Here is a 23303-nt window from a genome sequence, read left to right on the forward strand (position 1 = left end):
AGTCTTCAACTAAAAAAGAAGGAGTTTTGAAGGAGTTCAAACCAAAATGAAGGAGTTTGAAGGGCCCTTCAAAAAAATTTCCCAAATGAAGGAGTATTGGAGGAGTTTTGAAGGAGCGTACGAACCCTGTAATATGAACTCAAAAAAATGCTTTACATATAAAATTTGCCCTCTTAGCATCAATTTAGGTTTTGACAGCTTCAACTAATTTTTGATGCACATCATTTTTGTCACATCAAAAACCAGTTTTTCACACCAAAAAGCTAACCCTTGTACTATATGAGCAAACCTTAGTTGTCACTATTGATGATACCTCCCACAAATTAATATTTTACTTTTGGGTGAAACTAAATGATCTAATTAAATTCAAACAAACATTTCAATCAGTTTAACTTGCTTAAGGAAAATTTAAAATGGTAAACATTTACCATAAAGTTCACAGGTACAGTTGGACCCTGGTTTAACGAACCTCTATTTAACGAATTTCGCAAATTTTTCTTTTTCCCATGACTAAAATAATTGCAAAAATCCCTATTTACGGAATAATAAACCCTAAATTGACAAATTATTTTAACATCCGAAAAAATATTTCTTTTGTTAATTTCAGTTAGGAAATATTGGATAGTTTTCCAAATGATACGACCATTTTGTCCGAAGCAGAAAAAGACTTTTCTTGGAATCAGCCATTTTTAACGGGCGAGGGGGCAACCAATGAAGAGCGAGTCTGATGCAGAAGGCGATAATGAAACTCTCATTAACCATCTGATGGTTCTGGGTCATCAGGGTTCGTGCTCAATTTCAGAAATAAAATGAAGGAGTTTTGGAGGAGTTTCGAAGGAGTAAAATGAGACTTTGGAGGAGTACCAACGGGCTTTCTTTAAACGATGTCTCACTTTTTTCCAACATATTTGACCCCCTTCCCCCTTTGTCACAAAGTGTCATACTTCACCTTATTCCTCCTCTTGTCACATTTAATACCTTTAATAAACATATTGTTATAATAACTGTGTTATGTCACTTTTTGTCACCCTCTTTCTTCCCCTTGTCACAATTTCATGAACCTGTCTTCCCTTCAGGGCATGACATCGCTAGTGGATGACCCTTTTTTCAATATCATAACTACGATTAACTAAACAATTGTTTTTTCTTAACACAATCACTTAACACAGTACATCTATGTAAGTATTTTTAAATATTTAAATAATAATTACACAACCTGACTTTTGCTGCTGGGTGGGAAAAACAATAATGATAAAACTTGAAAAAATAGCCAATCACCAGCAAGTTTTACTTCACTTATGAAATGTTTTAGTCTTCTAACCATCAACTTTTACGACTTAACTATAACAGTCAATTTGTAAATCACATCTTTATAAAAAAAATTAATGCACGAAAGCACATTAAAATCGTCCTTGTGACGAACGTTAGTGATCGATCAAAGCAAATTAAGTTACTGTCATAGAGGAAAATTATGTAGTCTTGAACTTTAAAAGAAGGAGTTTTGAAGGAGTTAAAACCAAAATGAAGGAGTTTGAAGAGCCCTCCAAAAAAATTTCATAAGTGAAGGAGTATTGGAGGAGTTTTGAAGGAGCGTACGAACCCTGGTCATGAGTAAGATGTGTGAAATTCTTACCCATAAAAAACATTTTGGGGGAACTTGCCATGTAAACCAAGTGCACTACCTTCTATCAATACCTAGCTACCATCCTGTGCCTGAGACCATTTGACAACGAGCATTTAGCATCAGAAAAATAAGTTTAAAATGCTCTTGAAACGTGCTCGCTAGGGCGCGATAAGATGTCTAAAACCGTCGGTAAGTTGAAACTGTTACTTTTTCAAATGCTTCACATGGCATGGAAACTGTAAAATCATATCTCATGTAGCAGGCTGTAAATGACAGAGTATTTTCTTATCTCCATAAAGTTGAAAGAGAGCTATTTCGAGTCAAGTATCAAGGAAATTGTCAAACATCTGCTACTCAGTATTTTAAAATTAACTAGTGTGTAATAAGTCGTCGAATCTTTACTAATAATAAAGCTGAAAGTCTTTCTGTATGGATGTCCGGAGGATGTCTGGATGTCTGTAGGATGTCTGGATCACTGTGACGCGCATAGCGCCTAGACCTTTCGGTCGATTTTTATGAAATTTGGCACAAAGTTAGTTTGTAGCATGGGGGTGGGCACCTCGAAGTGATTTTTTAAAAATTCGATGTGGTTATTTTTCTATTCCAATTTTAAGAACAAAATTATCATTAGATGGATGAGTAAATTACGAAATTATCATAATGTAGAACCGTAACATGGGCACAAGCCAATTGGTGAGATACGAAATTATCATAACGTGGAACTGTAACATAGGTACTAGCCAACTGGCGAGAAAATTCACCATACATTATTTGTAAATATACAGGCGAACCAAAAGATCTTTTAATTTTTCTATTACGGGCAAAGCCGTGCGGGTACCACTAGTGCTGAATAAAAAGCATACTTTCTAATCATGGATATTTTTGCGCAGTTTATCATTAGGGCTTTTAGATTAAGGTAAGTGTGTTTTCTATCTCACCCCGATATTACAAAAAGCCCTGATTTAACGTAAAAAAGTTTCGGTCCCCGTGAATTCATTAAATCAGGGTCCGACTGTATTAAAAATAAATAAATAAGGAAGCAATTTACTGTTTACCTGGAGATATCCTATTAAATATGAAGCTTTCATTGAACTGTGGCTTGCTACCTGTTCGGATCTTGGTTTTGAACTTCTGTCTTTTATGAGGTAACAGCAACAGTCTGACCTAAATTATAAAATTGGAATTAAAAACAAATAGTACCATTTTTTTAAAACATCATATTGCAGGGCGGCCAGGGTTGGCCGGATTGGACCCAATGGTTTTTTTTGAAAAAACCCATTTAAAAAAACCCATTATTTAGCCCACTTTTGGGTTTTTAAAATTTTCTGAGAACTGTTTTTTAAAAAATAATTAATTTTACTATAATACTTTTACAGTTTAAACTTCTTTTTTATTTCTTCTTCACAATAGGCAATGGACATAAAAAATGAATTTTGAACTTTAATAGTATTTCTTAACTCTTAAGGGCATTAAAAAATGTTTCAAAGATTTTAAATAAATATATTTAACATTTTCCTTCAACTGGTCAATAAGGAACTCAAATTATCTTGACTAAGTCCTGTCACGTCAGATTTTCTCAATATTTGCAAATTGTACAAAGGATACTACTTTAGCTAAAAGGCTCTCATGTGAATTATTTTCTGCAAACCAACACGTCACAAAACTCGAATAAACAAGGTATATTTTTTAGAAATTAACAGGTTTTACAAATGGTCGGACAGAAAACGGAATAGGATGTACAGTATTTTCATTATCTTACGAAAAAGTTTAATATTTCTTACTCTGTACACAGAAATAGAAAAACAGGCAACATAAAATTCAATGAAATGTCTTGATTAAGCTGGAATTCAGTAAAAAGGGATTTAAACTACTTGAGGTTCTACAGTAGTTTTGCATAACAAAATGAAATACAATAAAGTAAAATACAAAAAAAAAAAAATGTCGAAATGAAAAACGAACAAATAAACAATAGATTTTATCACTCAAGAAGTAACTTTGCCTTAACTGTTGGTAATCATGCAAACTAAAAAAATCTGAAACTTCACCATTCTTGAATTTTGTCGTCTTTTATACCTTTCTTCAGAAAACACTGAATTTTCCAGCTTTTTTTAACAAGACAATTTTTGTGCTTTGTCCATATACTTATGCTACAATATGCTATGAGTACCCCACCTTTCCCCTAAAAAAAGATAAAAAAACCCACATTTCTTTTAAAAAACCCAGCTTTAGTTGGGTTTTTTTTTGGGTTTTATTTAAAAAAACCCAAAAAACCCTGGGTCCATGGGCGTTTTTAAAAAAACCCGGGTTTTTGCCAACCCTGAGGGCGGTGGGAACAAAACACTCTGCAACCACTTGCAATCTTGCACCTGTAGCAGTATAAAGATTAGTTTAATGTCTGTCATCGTAAGTAAACTTCGGATTGAATATTTACTGGGTTGTGTGATCTCAAAAATATTCTTCACATGACCACAATTACAGAGCAAGGAGTAATTTATGGAAATCCAGAAAAGAAAAAAAATCTAACATTGCAAATGTTCAGTGGTTTTCAGTCACATTGTTCAGGGTGGCGACAGGAACTGGAAAAAAAAGTTCCCTGACTTTTCCCTGATTAAGTTCACCAAATTCCCCTGATTTACATTACTTATAATAATGGTTTCCTTTCTTTGCCTGAAAAGCATTGCATATTAAATAAAATGCAATGTTTAAAACGGTTTAAGCTGTTAATTAAAAATATATTTTGAAAAGATGCTTCTTTTTTTTGGCAAAAAAGCAAAAATAGTTACTTAAATTATCAACAAAGAAATATTATAGGAAATCTAAAACTTAATAGGAAATAAGAATTGTAAGAAATTATTAAAACCACTCTTAAAGACATATCTATAATCATGATAAAACTAAAAAATTTAAATGGAAATAATCTTAAACTGAAATTTCAAGCAGTATGATTGTTGCTGCAAGAATAACAAGTGATAGTTAAAGTATAGAAGTAATGTAGTTTGACTTACGTAAATAATACTGCCGTCTCCAAGTAAAGGGCAGTATTTGCAGACATTAGTTTTCGAGATATTTGAAGAAATGTGTGGTGGATTCAGTACTAACAATGTTAGAATTAAGACTTTTTTCGCGCCTCTTTTTCAGCGTAAACCAAATAAGTGAGAATGAACAGTAAAGATAACGTACCATAGAATGACAAAAATGCAAAAAAAAAAAAAAACTGCTGTTACTACCCTTTACCCGCACAGGGCAGAATAGACATATTTATGTAAAACAAATTGAAATCTTCCAACAACCAGTCATATTGAGCTATTCCTTAATCAAGAACTTAGGTTTTAATGAATGGATACAGCATTTAAACTATTAAAAAATAATAAAAATATGTTCACTTATTTACACAACTCAATTTCTAATGATTTCATTTGTTGTCGAAAAAAAAATCATAGATTACTTTAGTAACAAACAACATTTAAATGAAAAAACAATTAGTAATAACTTCAAAATATATATGTATACTAGCTGCGTCGCCCGGCTTTGCACGGTCCACCTCGAAAATAAAAGTTATGTCAAGTGACGCGAGTTCAACACTCAGGCTTGAACCAAAAAAAAAAAGTCAGTGAAATTTTGTGGCAGATTGCGGAAAACCCCCATAAAGTAAACATTTTAAATCCCCTGATTACAGGAAAAGCCTCAAAACAAAAACAAGAATTTTACCTGAGCATATTCGAGAAAAAAAATGGCAACAGATCTTTCATCTCAATGATTTTCTTCACGCTCACATACATTTTAATAAAAGCATTGTTGCGGAAAGTTGAGATGAAGCACTGAATAATAATTTAAATGGAGGAAAGCCTTCGAAAAATAGGGATTTTATTTTGAAATCTAAGAGTCATAATTAATAGTTTTTAATTGATATCTCCGCTCATTATTATCGGAGGATTATGTTAAATAGCTAAACATGAAGACGGGAGGATTACGAATCCATCGATACCTGGTTCGATGGTCAGTTCACTGTCGTTCGGGAGAAGAAGCTTGGACATAGATAGATAGATAGATACTCAGATTTTATATGTATAAGATGGTTATAAAATAAAAGAGTTTTCAAGTCTGAAAAAAAAAAAAATCCTGCGTGTAATCTGAAGTGACAGCGAATAATACCATGGCAAAAAACAAATTTGATTTTCAGTCAAAATTCAATTTTAATGAAACAAATAATTGGTGGAAAATTTGTAGGGAACTAAAGTACTTCGTTTGGCAAAGAAAAAAAAAATTCCTTCATTTGATCAATTTTCCCTGACTTTTTGTTATTTTTTCAATATTCCCTGATATTTCCCTGAGTGATAAAGCAGGGGCCAATCCAGGATTTTTTTATCGCTACCTATTTTTGTGAAAGTTTTTTTTTTTTATCAGCATTGTTTTTGTGAAATTTTAGAGGCATCCTAATTTTTGTAAAAGAGAATAAGAACAAGTGAAATTTTAGTTCGAAAAGTGTAAATCTCATCTAGTATTATTTTTAACAGGTTTCGTTTTTTGGGGAGGGGGGGAGCTAAAAACCTAAGAAATATGAAAAATACCATCGTCATTTCAGCTTAATGGGCTATGTACTGTGTACAATATTGGAAATTATGAGAAAAACGGTTTCCCAAAACAGATGTTGAAAGATTGCGATAATATTGCTGAATACACTTTGGCGAGAAACAGCTGAAAATGAGTTAAAACACCCCAAAAAGGTTGCCATTTAAGCGATTGTTCATATAACCCTGCTTAGGATTTTATTTTATGAGTAAATTTTGCTTTAAACAGAGAAACAAATTTTATATTTTAAAATGCAAATTTTTGTGAAATTTTCGATGTTTTTGTGAAGCCACTGATTTTATAATTTGATTTTTGTGAAAGTACCGATTTCAAAACAAGATTTTTGTGTAGGTACCGAAAAACGGTAGCAAAATCAGCCTGTATTGGGCCCTGTAAAGTTCCCTGACTTTTCCCTGATCTCCCTGATCTGTCGCCACCCTGTAGTTACTATCAATACTAAAAGGCAATTTTGAACTCAAACGTACTTGAACATGATTAGATCCCCCACGCTCTCTATCAGGTAAATCTTGAGCTTGAAGGACATGAATAGTCATCTTTCTCAGAGGAGCATCATATGCAAAGCCTACTTCTAATGATCCGCATCGCACAGCACTGCTGGTGTCATGGTCTTCAATATTGCAATGATGTTCAGCTACATCATAGATCTGATCCTGCATAAGCCAAAATCTTATTTTTACAGGAACTGTTAGAGTTTAAAAGGAAGTAGGCATAGGTTCACAATACATAATAAACAGTACAGTAGAAGACCGTTATAACACCGACCTATATAACGCAATTCTCTATAAAATGCACAACTTTTCAGAAGTAAACAATATGTTTTGAAGTTTAAAAAATCCCTCTGTTTTGCTTTGCAAGCATTAAAATTGTAAGGCAAATCAAATTTTGAAATAGTTTCTTATATTTCCATCTTAATTCAAAGCTTTTAAGGGAAAATTAGTACTTACAGTAAATAGAAAATACCAGATGGCTCTTGAAAATGCAGCTTTTATGCAAACCATGAAGCTAGCAGAAGTGCAGGATAATGCACTTTCTTTTGATTGTGAAACATATTTATTTGTGGACAACTAATTGTAATTTGTGGACAACTAATTGTTGGTGCTTTAATACTCATTGCAGATAAAACTCATTCTGAAGTGCTAATATATTGATATATTCTGGATATTAATTTCAAAATTTGTGAAATGATCTATATAATGCAAAAACCTGTATAACACAAAAGCTCTGGTCCTAAGGTGTGCGTTATAATGGTCTTCTACTGTACTAAGATTCTACAGTACAAAAGCCTTTTATATGATCAATATTAGCAAACGCATGCTGGAATTTTCTCAAAATGTCAAGAGAAAAAATCTACCTTGGTTATATAAAATGTTACTGCTCGTAAAGTATACAACAGGAAAGATTTTTGGTTATTTTTGGTTGGAATAAAAAGAAAATGGTTATAAAATTGAAGAGTAAACTTTCATGGCGTTGATATCCTTTGACAAACATAAGCAGATTTCCACCAACTAAATTAGATTTAATTAGGAATTAGCCAAATAAATAGCTAATATTATTATGATTCAAATTTCATTTTCAAGTAAATAATTTATAACATTATGCTTCATTTTTAGCCTACTTTCCCAGTAAAAGTCAGAAAAAGAAGAAAAAAGCATGAAAGAAGGCTTAATGCATCTTAAAAATATCGCGAAAAACAAAAAAAAAAGTCAAAAATAAATAAAAAAATTAAATATCGAAAAATTAAATATTAGAAAGCAGGTTATTGAGATGGGGGAAAATGTCTGTGGGTCTGTCGGTCTATCTGCTTGTCCCCCCTAATAACTTTTGAATGAATAGTCTGATTCGAACAAACTTTTTTTTGTTCGAAAGATCTCGGCGAGGAAACCTCATTCCCATATTTCACTTTTTGATTTGAAATATTTTTTGTTCAATTTTGAACAGTTCAAAAAAACTTAACATTAACGCCTACGGGGAAATTCAAGGCAATTCTGAACTGTGAGGCGAATTTGCTTCAAACAGACTTTGTAGGAAAAAGCTTTTGATGAAAAACTTGCATATAAAATATCTTTTTGATTTGAACAATTTTTCGCTCAACTTTGAGCAGTTCAAATCCCTTAACATTAGCGCCTACCGGGAAACTGAAAGTCAATGTAGATTCCGTACTTGAAGGCAGATTTATTTCAAACAAATTTTGTTGGAAAAGCTCTTGACACCAAACTCCAGACTCTGACTCCAAGAATTTAGGGGCACCTGACTCTGAATTCGACTTCTGTGTCCGACAATTAATCAAACTCCGACTCCCCGACTTCGACTCTGACTTCGTAGCTTTGGCAAAAATTTATACACGGAGGACAAATGACTGACTCCGATTCTTGGATATTCGTCTCCAACTCCTTTATCCCAAAATGAGATCTACTCCGACTCCACAGCTATGGTTTTAACTGTGAAATAATTATTGTTGATATGATTTGTTTTTATTTTCACGCTAAAGTTTTAATTTAGGTATTCAGTTTTCGGGGAATAAACTCTAAGTCATTTATGTTTCTACATAAAGATATGTGCAGACGATTTTTTTTTTTGTCAATGAAAAGTATTTCTTTAAGTTGACATTTTATTGTTTTTATTTATTTTGGTAAGTGCATTAATTCATTAAAAAATTATTTTTGGCAACAGGGGAAAAAGAAACTTTTTTTTTTATATGATGTATTTATTTTAATGAGCTTATTAATTTTAATTATTATTTTTGCGTTTTGAAAGGTTTTTTTTTACGCATCTAATTTTTTTAGATGAGTGAGGAATATTTTATTCCTAGAAATTAGCTTAAAACATCAAAATATTTAAAAAAATATATTTGAAACAATTTGCGATTTTAGCTATTTTTGAGAATATTGATCAGGTACTAGAAAGCAGTATGAGTATACGGGAAAGTAGGCCCGTATAGTTCTAGACGGAACTTCTTGTTAACTTATTAAATTCCAATACAACTACATATTTTCAAAATACAAAATATTCAGAATCAATTTTAAGACCAAAAAGCTAAAGTATCCATAATATTTTTACCATCCAATGAACATTAACATAATTTCTAAGTCCTTGCAAACCAGACCTTCTGCAACTTATTGTAACATTCTGTAATTTAACAAAAATAATTTTATACCAATCCCAATAAAAGCAAATCATATTTCCTGTGTAGGTTACACTTGTTGTACACCTAACTGAGCCATGTATCGACGAGAGGTTACAACAGAATTTTGCCCTATACATAACATGTATCCACTAGTGGTTAAATGGTAGACAAGTTGTTCAAAGACATTAATTAGGACTTAGGTTATGAGATATAAGAATTATAAGATCTAAGGCATAAAATCATCTTTGAAGGTGATATTTACTGTTTCACACCTTTTTACATTTTGAGAAGTTGATTTATATAATTATAAAAAATAGTTCTGTAACTACATAACAAAGTGTAAAAGAAAAAAAAAGAAAAAGAAAAATCTAATGGTTAAGAACTTTAAATCGTCGCACCCTCTCTTCTATATAAAGAGTGTCCCAAAATTAACGCAAGATTTGAATTTGCCGCCATTTTTGCAGTAAATGGTTGGCAACCCTGAAAAAAGAACAATTTGACAGCTGAGAGTTTAGGGTAATCAAAAATGGAGCGTTATACGATACAATAACGCGCTTTCATTATTGAACAATTGTTTCAAAAATAATGAAAGTCGAGGCTGGTCAAGCAGTTACTGTTATTGGCGCTCGGTATCGCAACACGGTGATGCACGGGTGGTTGTGGGTTTGTTGACATAGACCTTTGAATTCAAATAACCCCATAAGAAGAAATTTAAAAATGTTAAATCACACGATCTAGGGTGCCAATTCTGATCACCGAAATGAGAGAGTATGCGACCAGAAAATGCCTCATGCAGTCATTGAAATGTTTCACTCTCTCTAGCTGTATGGTACAATAACACCCCATTTTTACTAACCCTAAACTCTCAACTGTCAAATTGTTCTTTTTTCATGGCTGCCAAAAATTTATGGAAAAAAAGGTGGCAAATTCAAATCTTGCATTAATTTTTGGACACCCTTTATAACAAGCTTGTAAATGAAAATTGATGAGTGGCAATGAATATGGAATACAGCAATAGTACTCTATATTAAATTCAATAAGTTTGTACAAAAAAATTAAATTTTGATAACATTAAATCATTTTATTTCTTAATTGGTTTTATACATTCTTAAAAGTTCTTTAAAGTTATGTGAAATATCTCAGAATGATTCACCAAAGTAAGAAGCGAAAACAAAAACATTCTCGATAATTTGCAAAACAGTTGAAATAGTGGATTAGAGGATGTGTGATGTGTTAAGAACTTTTCAAACTGTGTACTGACTTCCATCACAGAATCTCCACAAGCAGAAAAGGTGTCATTGGAGGCCGCCGGTGAATCGTCAACAGTCTGGAAGGCACTATTTTCATAATGCTGTGTATTCCTACTGTCCAGAAGGGGCTGAATCACTGCCTGCCCGTCATCTTGAGTGTCTTCACTCTCGCTTGCCTCGCTCGAGAAGGAAGGACTTCCTGACTTGGCCACGCCCCCTTTCTCCAGCAAGGAAATCGGGTCATGACTTCCTCTCTTACTTCCGTTAGATACCTTCACTGTGGGGGAATAAGAAAGGAGAGATCAGGACTTGTCTTTCAAATCAGGCGAATGCCCATAATTTTTTTCCAATGCTCTGAAAAAGTTGAAGTACTCAGATTCTATGTAAATGAATTTGAAGGGGTTAAGTTTCTCCTTTTGGGAGATCGGGAGGGTAAAATAGCTCTCCCCCCCCCCCGGATTTCTTTTTAAATTGCAAAAATATACATATGTGTTTACATATGTATATAATGCAGTGAAGCCTCTACAACAAATCATCTCTATAAGGCTACTACTTCTTTCAATACCAAAATTTGATGAAATATAATTTTTCCCATTAATTTAATGCTAACATACCCTCATTAAATGACCCAGGCAAGGATCCAGATGAGCAGTTATGGGGTCTCATGGTTGCCGATATTTTCCATTGCAAGCAGAAAAATCCTTCATTTCCCAACTGATGAAAATTAATACAATAAAATTTTCTGTAAGAAAAAAGATGACAGTCGACTGGCGCCTTTTGGAGCGGCGCACCGGGAATTTGCCCAAATGTCCGTATAGCCAGTCCGACCCTGACAAACAAAAAAATAATAATAACAATTGTTTTTATTTGCTTACATCACAATGACAAGAATAGATTTGCAAATGAAATTGCAACTGCTCACAAAATAACTAACCATAAGCTTCAGAAGGGAAAATAAGTAAGATCATGAATAGCGAACATCTCCTATTAATGGACAAAACTTAGTCTTATATGGCTGTCTGTCATTCAGAACTTCTACTATACAAGTGTTCATTTATCTGTTGCTCCTCTCTTCCAGAAAAGTCAAAATGACAGAACTGGAATGACTGTTTTTGCTATTGTCATTTTTGAAGGAGTCTATTTTGACAATTGCTTTTTTCTAATCAGGCCCATGCTAATTTTTAAAAAATGTTATGATTTACAGATGGTATTACATTATAATTGTTTTCTAATTTATATTTTGTCTAAAATCCTTTTTTTTTTTTCATTTTTACATATAGAGGTACATAACTCACACTCTTGAGTCCTGCTTGCAAGATGGTACAGCTGCCATTTAAGTTCTTGTTTTAGCAACACATTTGCCATTACTTTTGATTCAAATTAAAGCTTATAAGAGTATGGTAGTTTGGCAGACTGAAATATGAATAGCCTTTTATCAGAACTTATCACAATTTGTTGTTGTCATAGTTATGAGTTGTAAATACTTCATTGGGAATTATGGATAGCCTAGTGAATAGGGCGTTGGGCTCTGAATCGGAGGATTCCGGATTCTGAGACCACAGCCACGAAACACCCACCAAGTATATGCTCATTGATTCTCTGAGTCAGAAAGTCCTTTGGTTGGTATCTAGCAGTTATCATGGGTGCAAAGTTTCTGGAGACTTTCCCTGCCCATCAGAATTATGCCCAAACTATAAAGAGTGGGACTGCAATACATAAAGATCAAATCATACTCCTCTCCACCTGGGGACTTCACATTCTCAAGAATTGCTCCCTTTTGCTCAACCCCCATTTGCTAGGTGAAAGTGGCTTCGGTCTTTTCAAGTGGCACAAGCAGGGATGATAGTGAACTCAAGTAAAATTTACAGGAGACAGTTGTTCGGAAACTAAGAGGAAGCAGCGACGGATACAGAAAAATGTTTTGGAGGGGGCACGGGAAATTGAATCCCCAACCTTCGATGTTTCATAACAAAGTTTTGACAACTTTATTTTTAAATATGTGTGTGTTTTTTTTTTTTTGTTTTGTTTTTTTATTTATTTATTTATTTTTTTTTAAGGATTCCTTAAGGTCAATGAATCTACTTCTAAGTACATGAATATTATGCACTAATATACTTTGAATGTGGACGGAATACATCTTTAACGTTTCAAGCCATTTAAATACTAAACCCAATATAATGTCACCAAGATGCTAGACAATGAGCGGCTTTACCTAGGAACATTGTCATAATGATTATAACACAAGGGCAAGGTTATTAAATAAACCCATACCTCTCTTGCGTTTTTTAAAATTAATTTAGTTATAATTTCATAACATATATAAGTTTCACTGAAGAATTCAGAAACTATTTCTGTGTGAATTTCAAAACAATTGATGATTTGTTCTTAAAGCCATGATACAGTTGAGATAACATACTGATACTACATGCCGATTCTGTTAAAAATCGTGGTTTTTCTAAGAAACTACCACATGATTTCTTTCATTTTGCATCTTTTATTAGCTGAAAAAGAAATCTATTATTTCGCAAATAGGTTCCTAGATCAAAATGACTCTTTTAGGTGCGCCTACACATTAAAAAAAATGTTAATTATTGATTCCATCAAAGAAGAATTAATGGATGAATCGCGACAATGCGGTCTCTTAACTTTGAAGCCAATGAGTTAAATGTATTCTGCAACTCTGGGCCTCTGACTCCAGTAATACTTCTTTAGCAAACAAAAATGCTTTTATTCAAAATATGCTGTGTGTGTGTTTTGTGTTCTTTTTAATTAGCTGCGTAAAAAAAGTGCAAAGGAAAGGTCAGTTAAAAAGTAATAAATAAAATAGTGAAATTAATTAATCCTTTTGGGGAGGGGGCACGTGCCCCCTGTGCCCCCCCTGAAATCCGCTACAGAGAGGAGAAGCTAGATCCCCCCCCCCCGTAGAAAAACTCTTCAAATAGGCATACGAAAATCATTAAAATCATTGAAGAAAAAATTTTTTTAAATAATTTTTCAGCTTTAGCATGTGTTGTCAGCCCAAAATTTTCGGAAATGACAAATCAAATTTTCTGGAATTTTCGGATCACAAACGTCCTTCAGCACAAGACAGCTCTCAACAATTCTTCATCAGCATGAGTCTAAAACTGTTACAAAAAGCGATAAGGTAAAGAGCAAGTACCTAACTCTCAGGAGATACTCACTGTGACTTGATGATCCATTGCAAGTAGCGAGTCCATAAGAGAACGGGGTTTTGTTTTCGAAATTTTCCGCTCCTCCGTTCTGATCACTATTCCCACCGCCCACCTTCCGCAAGCCGGCATACAGACTAGAGGACTGCTGAAAACGTTGCAGGACTTCGTCCTCACTGTCGGTAGACGACTCCACCTCTTCATATTGAAATGCAGTACCTAAACGAAAACATTAACTCAATTAAGAACTAGCAATTCATGTCATTCCTCCAGAGAAATTCAGTTCACTTAAAAGCCGGGAAAACAGAATGAAACGAATATCCTGAAGATACAGGGTGTTTAAAGTCTTGCACTGATTAAGAAAACTTCATCAAAAAAACTACTTCAGAATTAAAAATAACTACAGTAGAAGACCGTTATAACGCACACCTTGGGACCAGAGCTTTTGCGTTATACAGGTTTTTGCGTTATATAGATCATTTCAAATTTTGAAGCTAATATTCAGAATATATCTATATATTTAATTAGCACTTCAGAATGAGTTTTATCTGCAATGAGTATTAAAGCACCAATATTACAATTAGTTGTTCACAAATAAATATGTTTCACAATCAAAAGAAAGTGCATTACCCTGCACTTCTGCTAGCTTCATGGTTTGCATAACAGCTGCATTTTCAAGAGCCATCTGGTGTTTTCTATTTACTGTGAACACTAATTTTCCCTTAAAAGCTTTGAATTAAGATGGAAAGATGAGAAACTATTTAAAAATTTGATTTTCCTTACAATTTTAGTGCTTGCAAAGCAAAATAGAGGGATTTTTTAAACTTCAAAACATATTGTTTCTTCTGAAAAGTTGTGCGTTATATAGAGAATTGCGTTATACAGGTCAGCGTTATAACAGTCTTCGACTGTATTTCTTTATTTTTATTCTTGATTTAAAAGTTTTTTTCCACAATGTTAAGGGGGGAAACCAGTTTAGGAGGCCGAAATTTTTGTGTTTTTCGTGAATGTTTTTAAGAATTGATTAGGAAGGAATAATCAGGATTTGTTTAAGCTTGGAGGATATTTTATTCATGTTTTGAAGTACACTTTGAAATTTTTTCAAGTCCTTTTCGCCAGAAAGAGTGGAGTTAGAAGATGCTGTCCATGGAGGGTCGCCGTCAGAGCTTGTGGCTGGTGGGCATTACCAAAGCCACAATTTTTATCTGTAATCTTCAGCATTTTTTTTTTCTCATAAACAACATATTTCCTAAGAATATCAACCTAATTGTGATCAAAAAAGTTGAAAATTGCATGTTTTTGAGGCGTTTGATCATGTTAAAATGTCATGTTCAAAATGTCATGTTTTCTTCCTTTTTTTCATTCCTTTCTTGCATTATTATTATTATTATTTTTTAATAATTATATCATCCCACAATTAGGTTCAAATAGATAGTCTTTACTAATAATAAAGCTGAAAGTCTCTGTCTGGATCTCTGTGACGCACATAGCGCCTAGACCGTCCGGCCGATTTTCATGAAATTTGGCACAAAGTTAGTATGTAGCATGGGGGTGTGCACCTCGAAGCGATTTTTCAAAAATTCGATGTGGTTCTTTTTCTATTTCAATTTTAAGAACAAAAATATCATAAGATCGACGAGTAAATTACGAAATTAACATAACATGGAACCGTAACATGGGCACAAGCCAATTGGCGAGATACGAAATTATTATAATGTGGAACCGTAACATGGGTACAAGCCAATTGGCGAGAAAATTCACCGTACATTATTTGTAAATATACAGGCGAACCAAAAGACCTTTTAATTATTCTATTACGGGCAAAGCCGTGCGGGTACCACTAGCAATTGAATAAAGAATATTCACACAAATATGTAGAACGATTGGTCAATAACTTTTTGAGCTAGAATGCTCACAGTTGAAAAAAAGTAGTTTTGAGAAAAAAGCGTTGGAAAAAAAAAAGGAGCAAAAACATGCATCGGAACCAATCAGAATTTTGCATCCAAATTTTTGCAACATATTCTTGAATAGTTTTACAAATACAGTAAAACCTGTAAAGTTGACCACCTTTGTAAGTTGACCACCTGTCTATGTTGACCGCTTTTGTCAGGAACGGAATTAGTCCTATCTCATATAATGATGGAAAACCTCTGTAACTTGACCACCTCTCTATCTTGACCACCTGTCTATCTTGACCACTAATGTTCGCCAAATTTGGTTTGGAGTATTGTAAAAAGCCCTTGGTAAGTTGACTACTTGGTTTATTTTTTTTAACTTTCTTCAGCAAATTATTTTATTTTTTTTTTTTAAATTATTATTATTATTTTTTTTTCATAGCTTTCTAAGAATGTTTTTAATGCTTTGATGACAGAACAGCATTTTAACTAACTAAACAGCAGCATAAAGCTTAATACTGCTATTTATTCTCCAAACTTGTTTTTCATTTGTTCTATTTGAGATAGCTTTTTGTACTCTGTTCAATGAAAATATGTGTCAGTAGAAAAGTTCAAAATCTTTCCTTTCAGTTGCAATATGTTGTGACACAGGAATTGTGCTAAAAAGAGCAGGCCCGGATCTATACATTTTGATTCTCCTGCAACAAAATATGTAGGGCCCCTCCCTAGTGGCCAGCAGTGTCTATTAGTAAAGTGAATAAGCCTTAATGCTAGTTTTTTTTTTTCTATTTTTTCTTCAATTTCTAGGGCCGTTAGCCCCTTTAAGGACGCGGACCTCTCGCACTGCGGGTCCGCAGATCTGGGCCTGCTAATGAGTAAAGTTGCATGTTTCTGGTGTAAGGGATTAAGAGATAGGACATTTTGATTTTGCCTTTATGAACTGGGAGAGTCGAGCTTGTTGCTCTTTGTGCTATTAGTTTTACATAAAAAGGCTTCAAAAGAAAGTTAGCTGAACTTGAGACTAATAAAAAGTATGAAATATTAAAATTAACTGAAAATGGAAAAAGCCAGAGAATATTAGCTGGCATATATGGAATTTCTAAAACTAAAGTGTCTAATATAGTTAAAAACAAGGAAAAACTAACAAAATTATTTGAATAGTATTTTTAATTATTGTTTCACTTTCAATAATGTTAAACAATGAAAGTGAGTTGAACAGCAAGAGTAAGGGTAAATTCCTCAAAAAATGAATACATGGTGCAAGAAATGACAAAAAAAAAAAATACCGCCCTTTATAAGTTGACTACCTGTCTAAGTTGACCGCCAAAGTACTGCACCGCGAGTGGTCAACTTACACAGGTTTCACTGTATTTTATGATGTAAAAAAAAAGTTGACTTTTTGACCCGTCTAAACCAGTTCTGTAAAATGACGAACATTTTATATTAAGTGACAAAGACATTTCAATAAGGAACAATATTTATGCATTTAATGGTGAAATATATATTTACAAAACATAATATATTATGTAGATTGTGAGAAACAAAGCATTTTACAAACACTAAAACAAAAATCTAGAATGATTCTGATTAAAAACTTGAACAATAATAATTAAATTTGATTAAATATGCATAAATAATAAAATAAATGGACTTACTTTTTTCCAAAGAAGAACTAAACTCAAAAGTTCAACTGAAATGTTCATCACAAAATTATAAAAGAAATCAAATAAAATAAATTAGAAAAATAAAACCAATGTAAACTAATGACAGTAAAAAATACTTCACAAATAAAAACTCATTTCAAAATAATGAAAAGGGTTTAGAAAATATTTAAATAAATAAACGATAAATATTGAAATCAAAGTAATGAAATAAAATTTAAAGACAGGGTTTTATAATCATGCTACATGCACAATTGACTTCAAAAACTTTTTTGAACACAAACTTACACTTATAATAATAAATTAATTAGTTCCATAATGATCAAACTAGGAAGTTCATAGTAAAAAAATTTATATGGGTCATTCTTCAAAAAGTGTAACTTTTCTGTCACACGCCTTTTGCAGAAAAAAATTAAGGAACAATTAATTTAACAATGATTTTTAATTTCATCAAAAATATATCTATTTAAACCTGCCAACAATTTTTTAATAATTATTTCTATTTTAGAACATTTTTGATACACAACATGTGAATTCTCACCTCCGTGACATGTCACATACCTTGTGGGACTGTTTATGCTGCTTAATAACTTGTTTAATTAAAAGTATATATTTATTTATTTATTTATTATTCCTTTCACAAATGTCTCAAATACTAATTGTCTAAGTACAATTAATTTTTTAATATTGTATTGCAGTTCGTTTTTTTAGGATAAGTAGTCATGTCACACAAAAGATGCTCACCTCCGTTACCCAAACTTAAAATGCCATTCTTCATTAACACATGGCAGTAATGACATCAAACTTTACTTTCCATGATACAAGGGAACCCTCTTGTTTATTTTCAGCCATAGTTGAAGTTATGAGATTTTTGTCGAAAAACAAGGAGATAAGATTTTGATGTAAAAACTTTGTGTGGTTATTCTGACTTCTCACCTCCGTGAACTCAAATTTCAGGGATGTAAATTAATGTAAAAAAATAAAATAATAGTTTAAAAACTAAAAAAACACGCTTTCGTAGCAAAATGAACTAAAAAGTGAAAAATAATCTTTGGATGATAGTAGTTGACCAATCACTTAATTTTAATGTAATGCAAAAAAGCGTGGGGTGCTGTCTATTTATATTCTCGCTTGGACAACAAATGGAAGAAATTCAAGACAACTGATAAGAAGCCCCCCACGCTTTTTTGTATTACATTAAAATTAAGTGATTGGTCAACTACTATCATCCAAAGATTATTTTTCACTTTTTAGTTCATTTTGCTACGAAAGCGTGTTCTTTTAGTTTTTAAACTATTATTTTATTTTTCTGCTTTTTAGTCCTATGTTGGAGAATGATCAGGCGACGAAATTATTTATAAAACGAGTGCGAGGTAATATCTTAATGTCAAGACAAGGGCACCCCGATGGGAAGCTACTGTGAGTCATCAATGTACATGTTTTCGGAAATCATATTTATATTACTTTGAAAATTTGAGATGCATTTGAATAAAAGTTTTGTTCAACAATGGTCTGATCAGCAATGAATTTCCAATTGAAGGCTCACCTAAATTTTGGCATGAAATTAGTTAAAAACAATTGCATTTCATGTTCTAATTACCTTGGAACAAATTTTGTCTGATACAGAAAAATGAAAGGTTTTTGTAGATATTTTTAAATAATTTTTGCGAGCATTTATTAATGCATTTTTTTTAATTTTTCCTTTTTCACATTGTTGGATTTATGCCAAAATATTCATTAAAATTGGAGGAACTAACAATTAAAAGAGTTAATTAATTAATTTGATTATAGAATATTGCATTGTCACCGGGTCTGAGATCGCGTGTCGAATTTCAAAAGAATCCGATCGCAGGAAGTGGGCGAAATTTGAGCTGCAAGATTCCGTTACAAGATACATACATACATACATACATACATATATACATACATACATACAGGTGAAGCTAATAAAAGCGTGTTAAAAAAGAAGTGAACATCTTTTCATATGCTTGAGATGTGCAGATTGTAGCAACGAATAAAAAACATATTTCCCTGAAAAATCTATCCATTAGGCCTATATAAATGGAAAATTCCCCACCTCCGTGACAGACCACATCAATGTCATTAATTGTGAGGTGAAAATAAATGATGGAGGTTAAATACATCAATATTAGGCATTCTACTGCAATTATAAATTGCCAGTATATTCTCAAATTTACTAAATACTATTTTTAACACACATTTGAACTAAAACAATAACTACTAATTAAGCTGTACTTTAATTAAGAGAGATTAATATTAAATTAACATTAATCATTAAAATAGCTCATTATTTGCACAATTAACAAAATTACTACTTTGATATTAAATTGGCCTCAATTTTTAAACACTAAAAAAAAAAAATCTTTTTTTTTATTTTGTGAACAAGGCATTTTTTAATTTTTTTATTTATGCGTAAAATAATTGAATCTTAGCTGGGCCATTGTTTATGGTTACTTCTAGTAGGTAACACTTTCATGTAAGAATGAAAAAAAAAAGAAAACAAAAGGTTTCAAAATTGAAAAATATTTGCGTTCAAAAGTTACGTTTTCTGGAGAATGACCCATAAATATTATAAAAGAATATTGGTTTGAAGTTTCTAAAAATTGCATGCATTGGAAAAATTAAACATTCTTAAAAAGTAAATAATTAGTAACCTTCAGGGAAAAAAATCAAAAATCCCAAAAATAACAAAAGAATTCCTATTAATACTCTACTAGATTTTTTTTACAGGATTTTTTCTTTTCTTTTTTTTTTTTTTTTTTTTGTGTGTGTGTGTGTGTGTGTGTTTACGGCGGGCTTGCAAAAATAGGTGCTTTTACAGTATTTACTTTCTGTTTTCAAACCAATATGTGTGTGTGCACTTATTTGAAGTGTACCTTGTTGTATCAAATTTTACCATTTAATGCTATTAATAAATGAAAGTGGTCACTAAAAATTTATAAAATGTTTAGGCAAGTTTGTCCTGATTTAAAACAAATTTCATGTCTTTTTTAACTACTACATTCAATAAAACACAACACCAGGGCTGCGGAGTCGGAGTTGGACTGATTTTAGGGTAATGGAGTCGGAGTCATTCAGAAACATGCCGACTCCAGGTTTTTTTATTTCTTTAATTTTCACCGACTCTCCTTGCATTTTTTTTAAAAACTGACTACCGATTAATTTGATTACATGGCTGGTTTGATTGTTTATCCAGCTTTCTGTAACAGCTACCTACGCTGTCTCCTAGTTTGCTTATTTTTTAACTTTATTTAAGTGATAGCAACTGTCAGCAAACAGTTTTGTTGCCTAACATTTCTTAAGTAATTACTTTCAAATAAAAAATAATAATAATTTTTTTTACCTTGATCTCAGTTATAAAATAGTAAAAGGAATGTATAATTCGTTTGAGCAAGTCGGGAAACTTCTGAGGGTGCTTGGTAAATTCAAATAAGTGTTGGCTTGGCCCGAAAGCACAAATTCAAAAGATCTGATAAAAGATAAATGTTTTTTTTTTTAATCTAAAGACTTTATCTAAGAAAGCTTGGTTATCATTAAAAAGTTCAAAATAAAATCAGCACGTGATTTCTTGGTTACAGCACTCAATAATTGTAGTTAATCCTAAAATCTTCTTATTAAGGTTAATTCTAAAGCTGCCAATAAAACTAAAATTAAAAATTGAGCCAAGAAATGTAGCTATAGTAAAAGCTATTCGTACAAAGCAGTATACCGCTGCATTTTGGGTAAAATTTGCTCCAGACGTACATGTTCCTGACCTCTCCCCGCAATATAGTGCAATATTTCCATTGAAATTTTTACGATGAAATTTAAGATTTAGGGGGATATTAATGAGGAATTTTTTTAGAATTAAAGTATTTCAATTTTTATAAACTCTGAGATTAAGTTGAGGTGGTACCCACCAGAAGGGGGGTCACTGGGGAGGAGGGAGGACCACCCCGTCAAAGAAAATTTTTGACTAAGCAAAAAAAAAAATCCCTCAAGCTGCAGCTGAAAGCACAGGATTTGATCAACATCTGTTAGTTAAACATTAAAGAGGAGAAAATTAATCCAATTCATTTTTTTTTAATGGGATTTTTAAGTAATCTCACTTTATAAATCGCAGCTATTCGATAATTTGATTTTCAAATTGAATTTCTAACGTTGTATACATGTTAGCTTTGCAATAAAATGCAACGGGAAAATTTCATAAAAAGGAATTAATATTTCAATCTCTGTTTAGGGGTTTCCCCCCCCCCTTCCCATGAGGAAGGGAGATTTGGAAAAATAAATAAATAAATAATAAAAAAAGCCGGAATCGGAAGTTTCAAAACCCAGGAGTCGGAGTCAACAATTTTTCTTCCGACTCCACAGCCCAGCACAACACATTTTCAAAGCATTTAAACAGTTCATCTATTATGCAACAATTATCACAATTTCTTACGTAAATCTCTCGCGACAATGCATATTTAGATTATAATTTAAAAGAAAAAGAATGTAAAACTCTGTGCCTGGAATAGCACATATGTTCAAAACAACTCAGACCACCTTGCTTAAAAATAAAACTTATGTTTTTCAAAAAATATATATTTCAGCTTTACTGATCATTTTACCTAGGTCCTTGGATACAGGTTCTCTATGATCAACAAGTGGTTTATCACAGCAAGGAAATCCTCCAATGGTAGTGAAGCATAGCTTCTTACTTAGGTATAAGTAGAAAATCACCAAAATCACAAGAAATGCTCCAACTGCACCCAGGAAAGCTGATGCTTCAGTAGGTACTATAACAAAATAAATAAAAACCAATTTACACTCTGTTTATGGAATAATAGACTGTAAGTAAACAAAAAGGGTTTGCCCCAATGCCACTTTTGGGGATTTTCTTTTGAATAAAAAAAAAGGTTAACCAATAGGATTCGCATTCGTCGCCTGCTTCGCACCAATTTTTTCTTGTCCAAGCGAAGCAAGTGATTAAGGTCGCCAAATGCCGCAATTTTTAATTTATATCTAGTTTATCTTGTCTGTGAATGAAGTTCGGTACATTATAATACAAAAAAAGTATATCTATGAATATGCTATGAACTGAGAGTGGCATGACCAAACTTTGATGGGGCCAGGGCAAAGAAAACATCAGGAAACCATATTACATACTGCAATGCAATATCGCTCCCCTTCCCACCACATTTTATATTGCAATAAAAAACTGGATATTTTCACCTGTTAGAAATAAAAATTGTTACATTGTTAGTGCACACACTTGAAAGATGAACTCATAGACACAGGTCTTTCCAAGGCTTACTTAATGCATTATCAAATAATGCATTTTATAAATATTTTTATAGAAAATCCTACATGATTCTCCTAAAACCTCAATAGTTTTGCACGAAAGTGTTAGGGATGAGCTCGATTGAAACCTTGACATTCTGTGATGGTTAATCAGATATAAAATACACAAGTGCATTCATACAGAAATGAAATACTTAAAGAGCAAAACTATACAAATACAAAAGTGACGACCAGCAACAGGCTCTGGGCCCAGCTAGACTGGTCCTAGTCAATTTACAATCCCCAGTGAAGATCAATGGCCCTCTTAAAACTATCTACTCCCTTGCTCATTACCACCTCTTCCGGTAAGCTGTTCCAAGGTTCCACTACCCTGCTAAAATAATAATTTTTCCTAATATCTATGTTAGCCTGAGATTTAAATAGCTTAAAACAATGACCCCTTGTCCTGTTTTCAGTGTTAAACTTCAGCCCCGTAACATCTTTCATTTTAATAAACTTAAACAACTGAATCATGTCCCCTTGGTCTCTTCTTTGCTCAAGACTACATTTTTAGCCTTCGAAGTCTGGAATAATAGTTTAAATGAGAAAGTCCATTTATTAGCCTTGTAGCCCGCCTTTGAACCCTCTCCAATACAGAAATATCTTTCTTCAGATAAGGTGACCAAAACTGAACAGCATAATCCAAATGAGGTCTTACCAAACTTCT

At 32.6% G+C, this 23303-nt stretch overlaps 1 protein-coding gene across 1 annotated transcript in view; it reads right to left on the reverse strand.

Annotated features, from left to right (window-relative positions):
* Positions 1–23303, reverse strand: part of LOC129235123 (synaptotagmin-14-like) — a 50266-nt gene that overhangs the window by 19542 nt on the left and 7421 nt on the right. Inside the window, exons 2-6 of the mRNA XM_054868811.1 lie at positions 21925–22092; positions 13771–13977; positions 10600–10865; positions 6679–6864; positions 2680–2788 (exon numbers count right to left, since the gene is read on the reverse strand). Coding sequence (XP_054724786.1) covers positions 2680–2788; positions 6679–6864; positions 10600–10865; positions 13771–13977; positions 21925–22092 — 936 coding nt within the window. The remainder of the gene's footprint in view (positions 1–2679; positions 2789–6678; positions 6865–10599; positions 10866–13770; positions 13978–21924; positions 22093–23303) is intronic.

This window comes from Uloborus diversus, chromosome 2, assembly GCF_026930045.1.
Source record: "Uloborus diversus isolate 005 chromosome 2, Udiv.v.3.1, whole genome shotgun sequence".
Taxonomy (NCBI): domain Eukaryota; kingdom Metazoa; phylum Arthropoda; class Arachnida; order Araneae; family Uloboridae; genus Uloborus; species Uloborus diversus.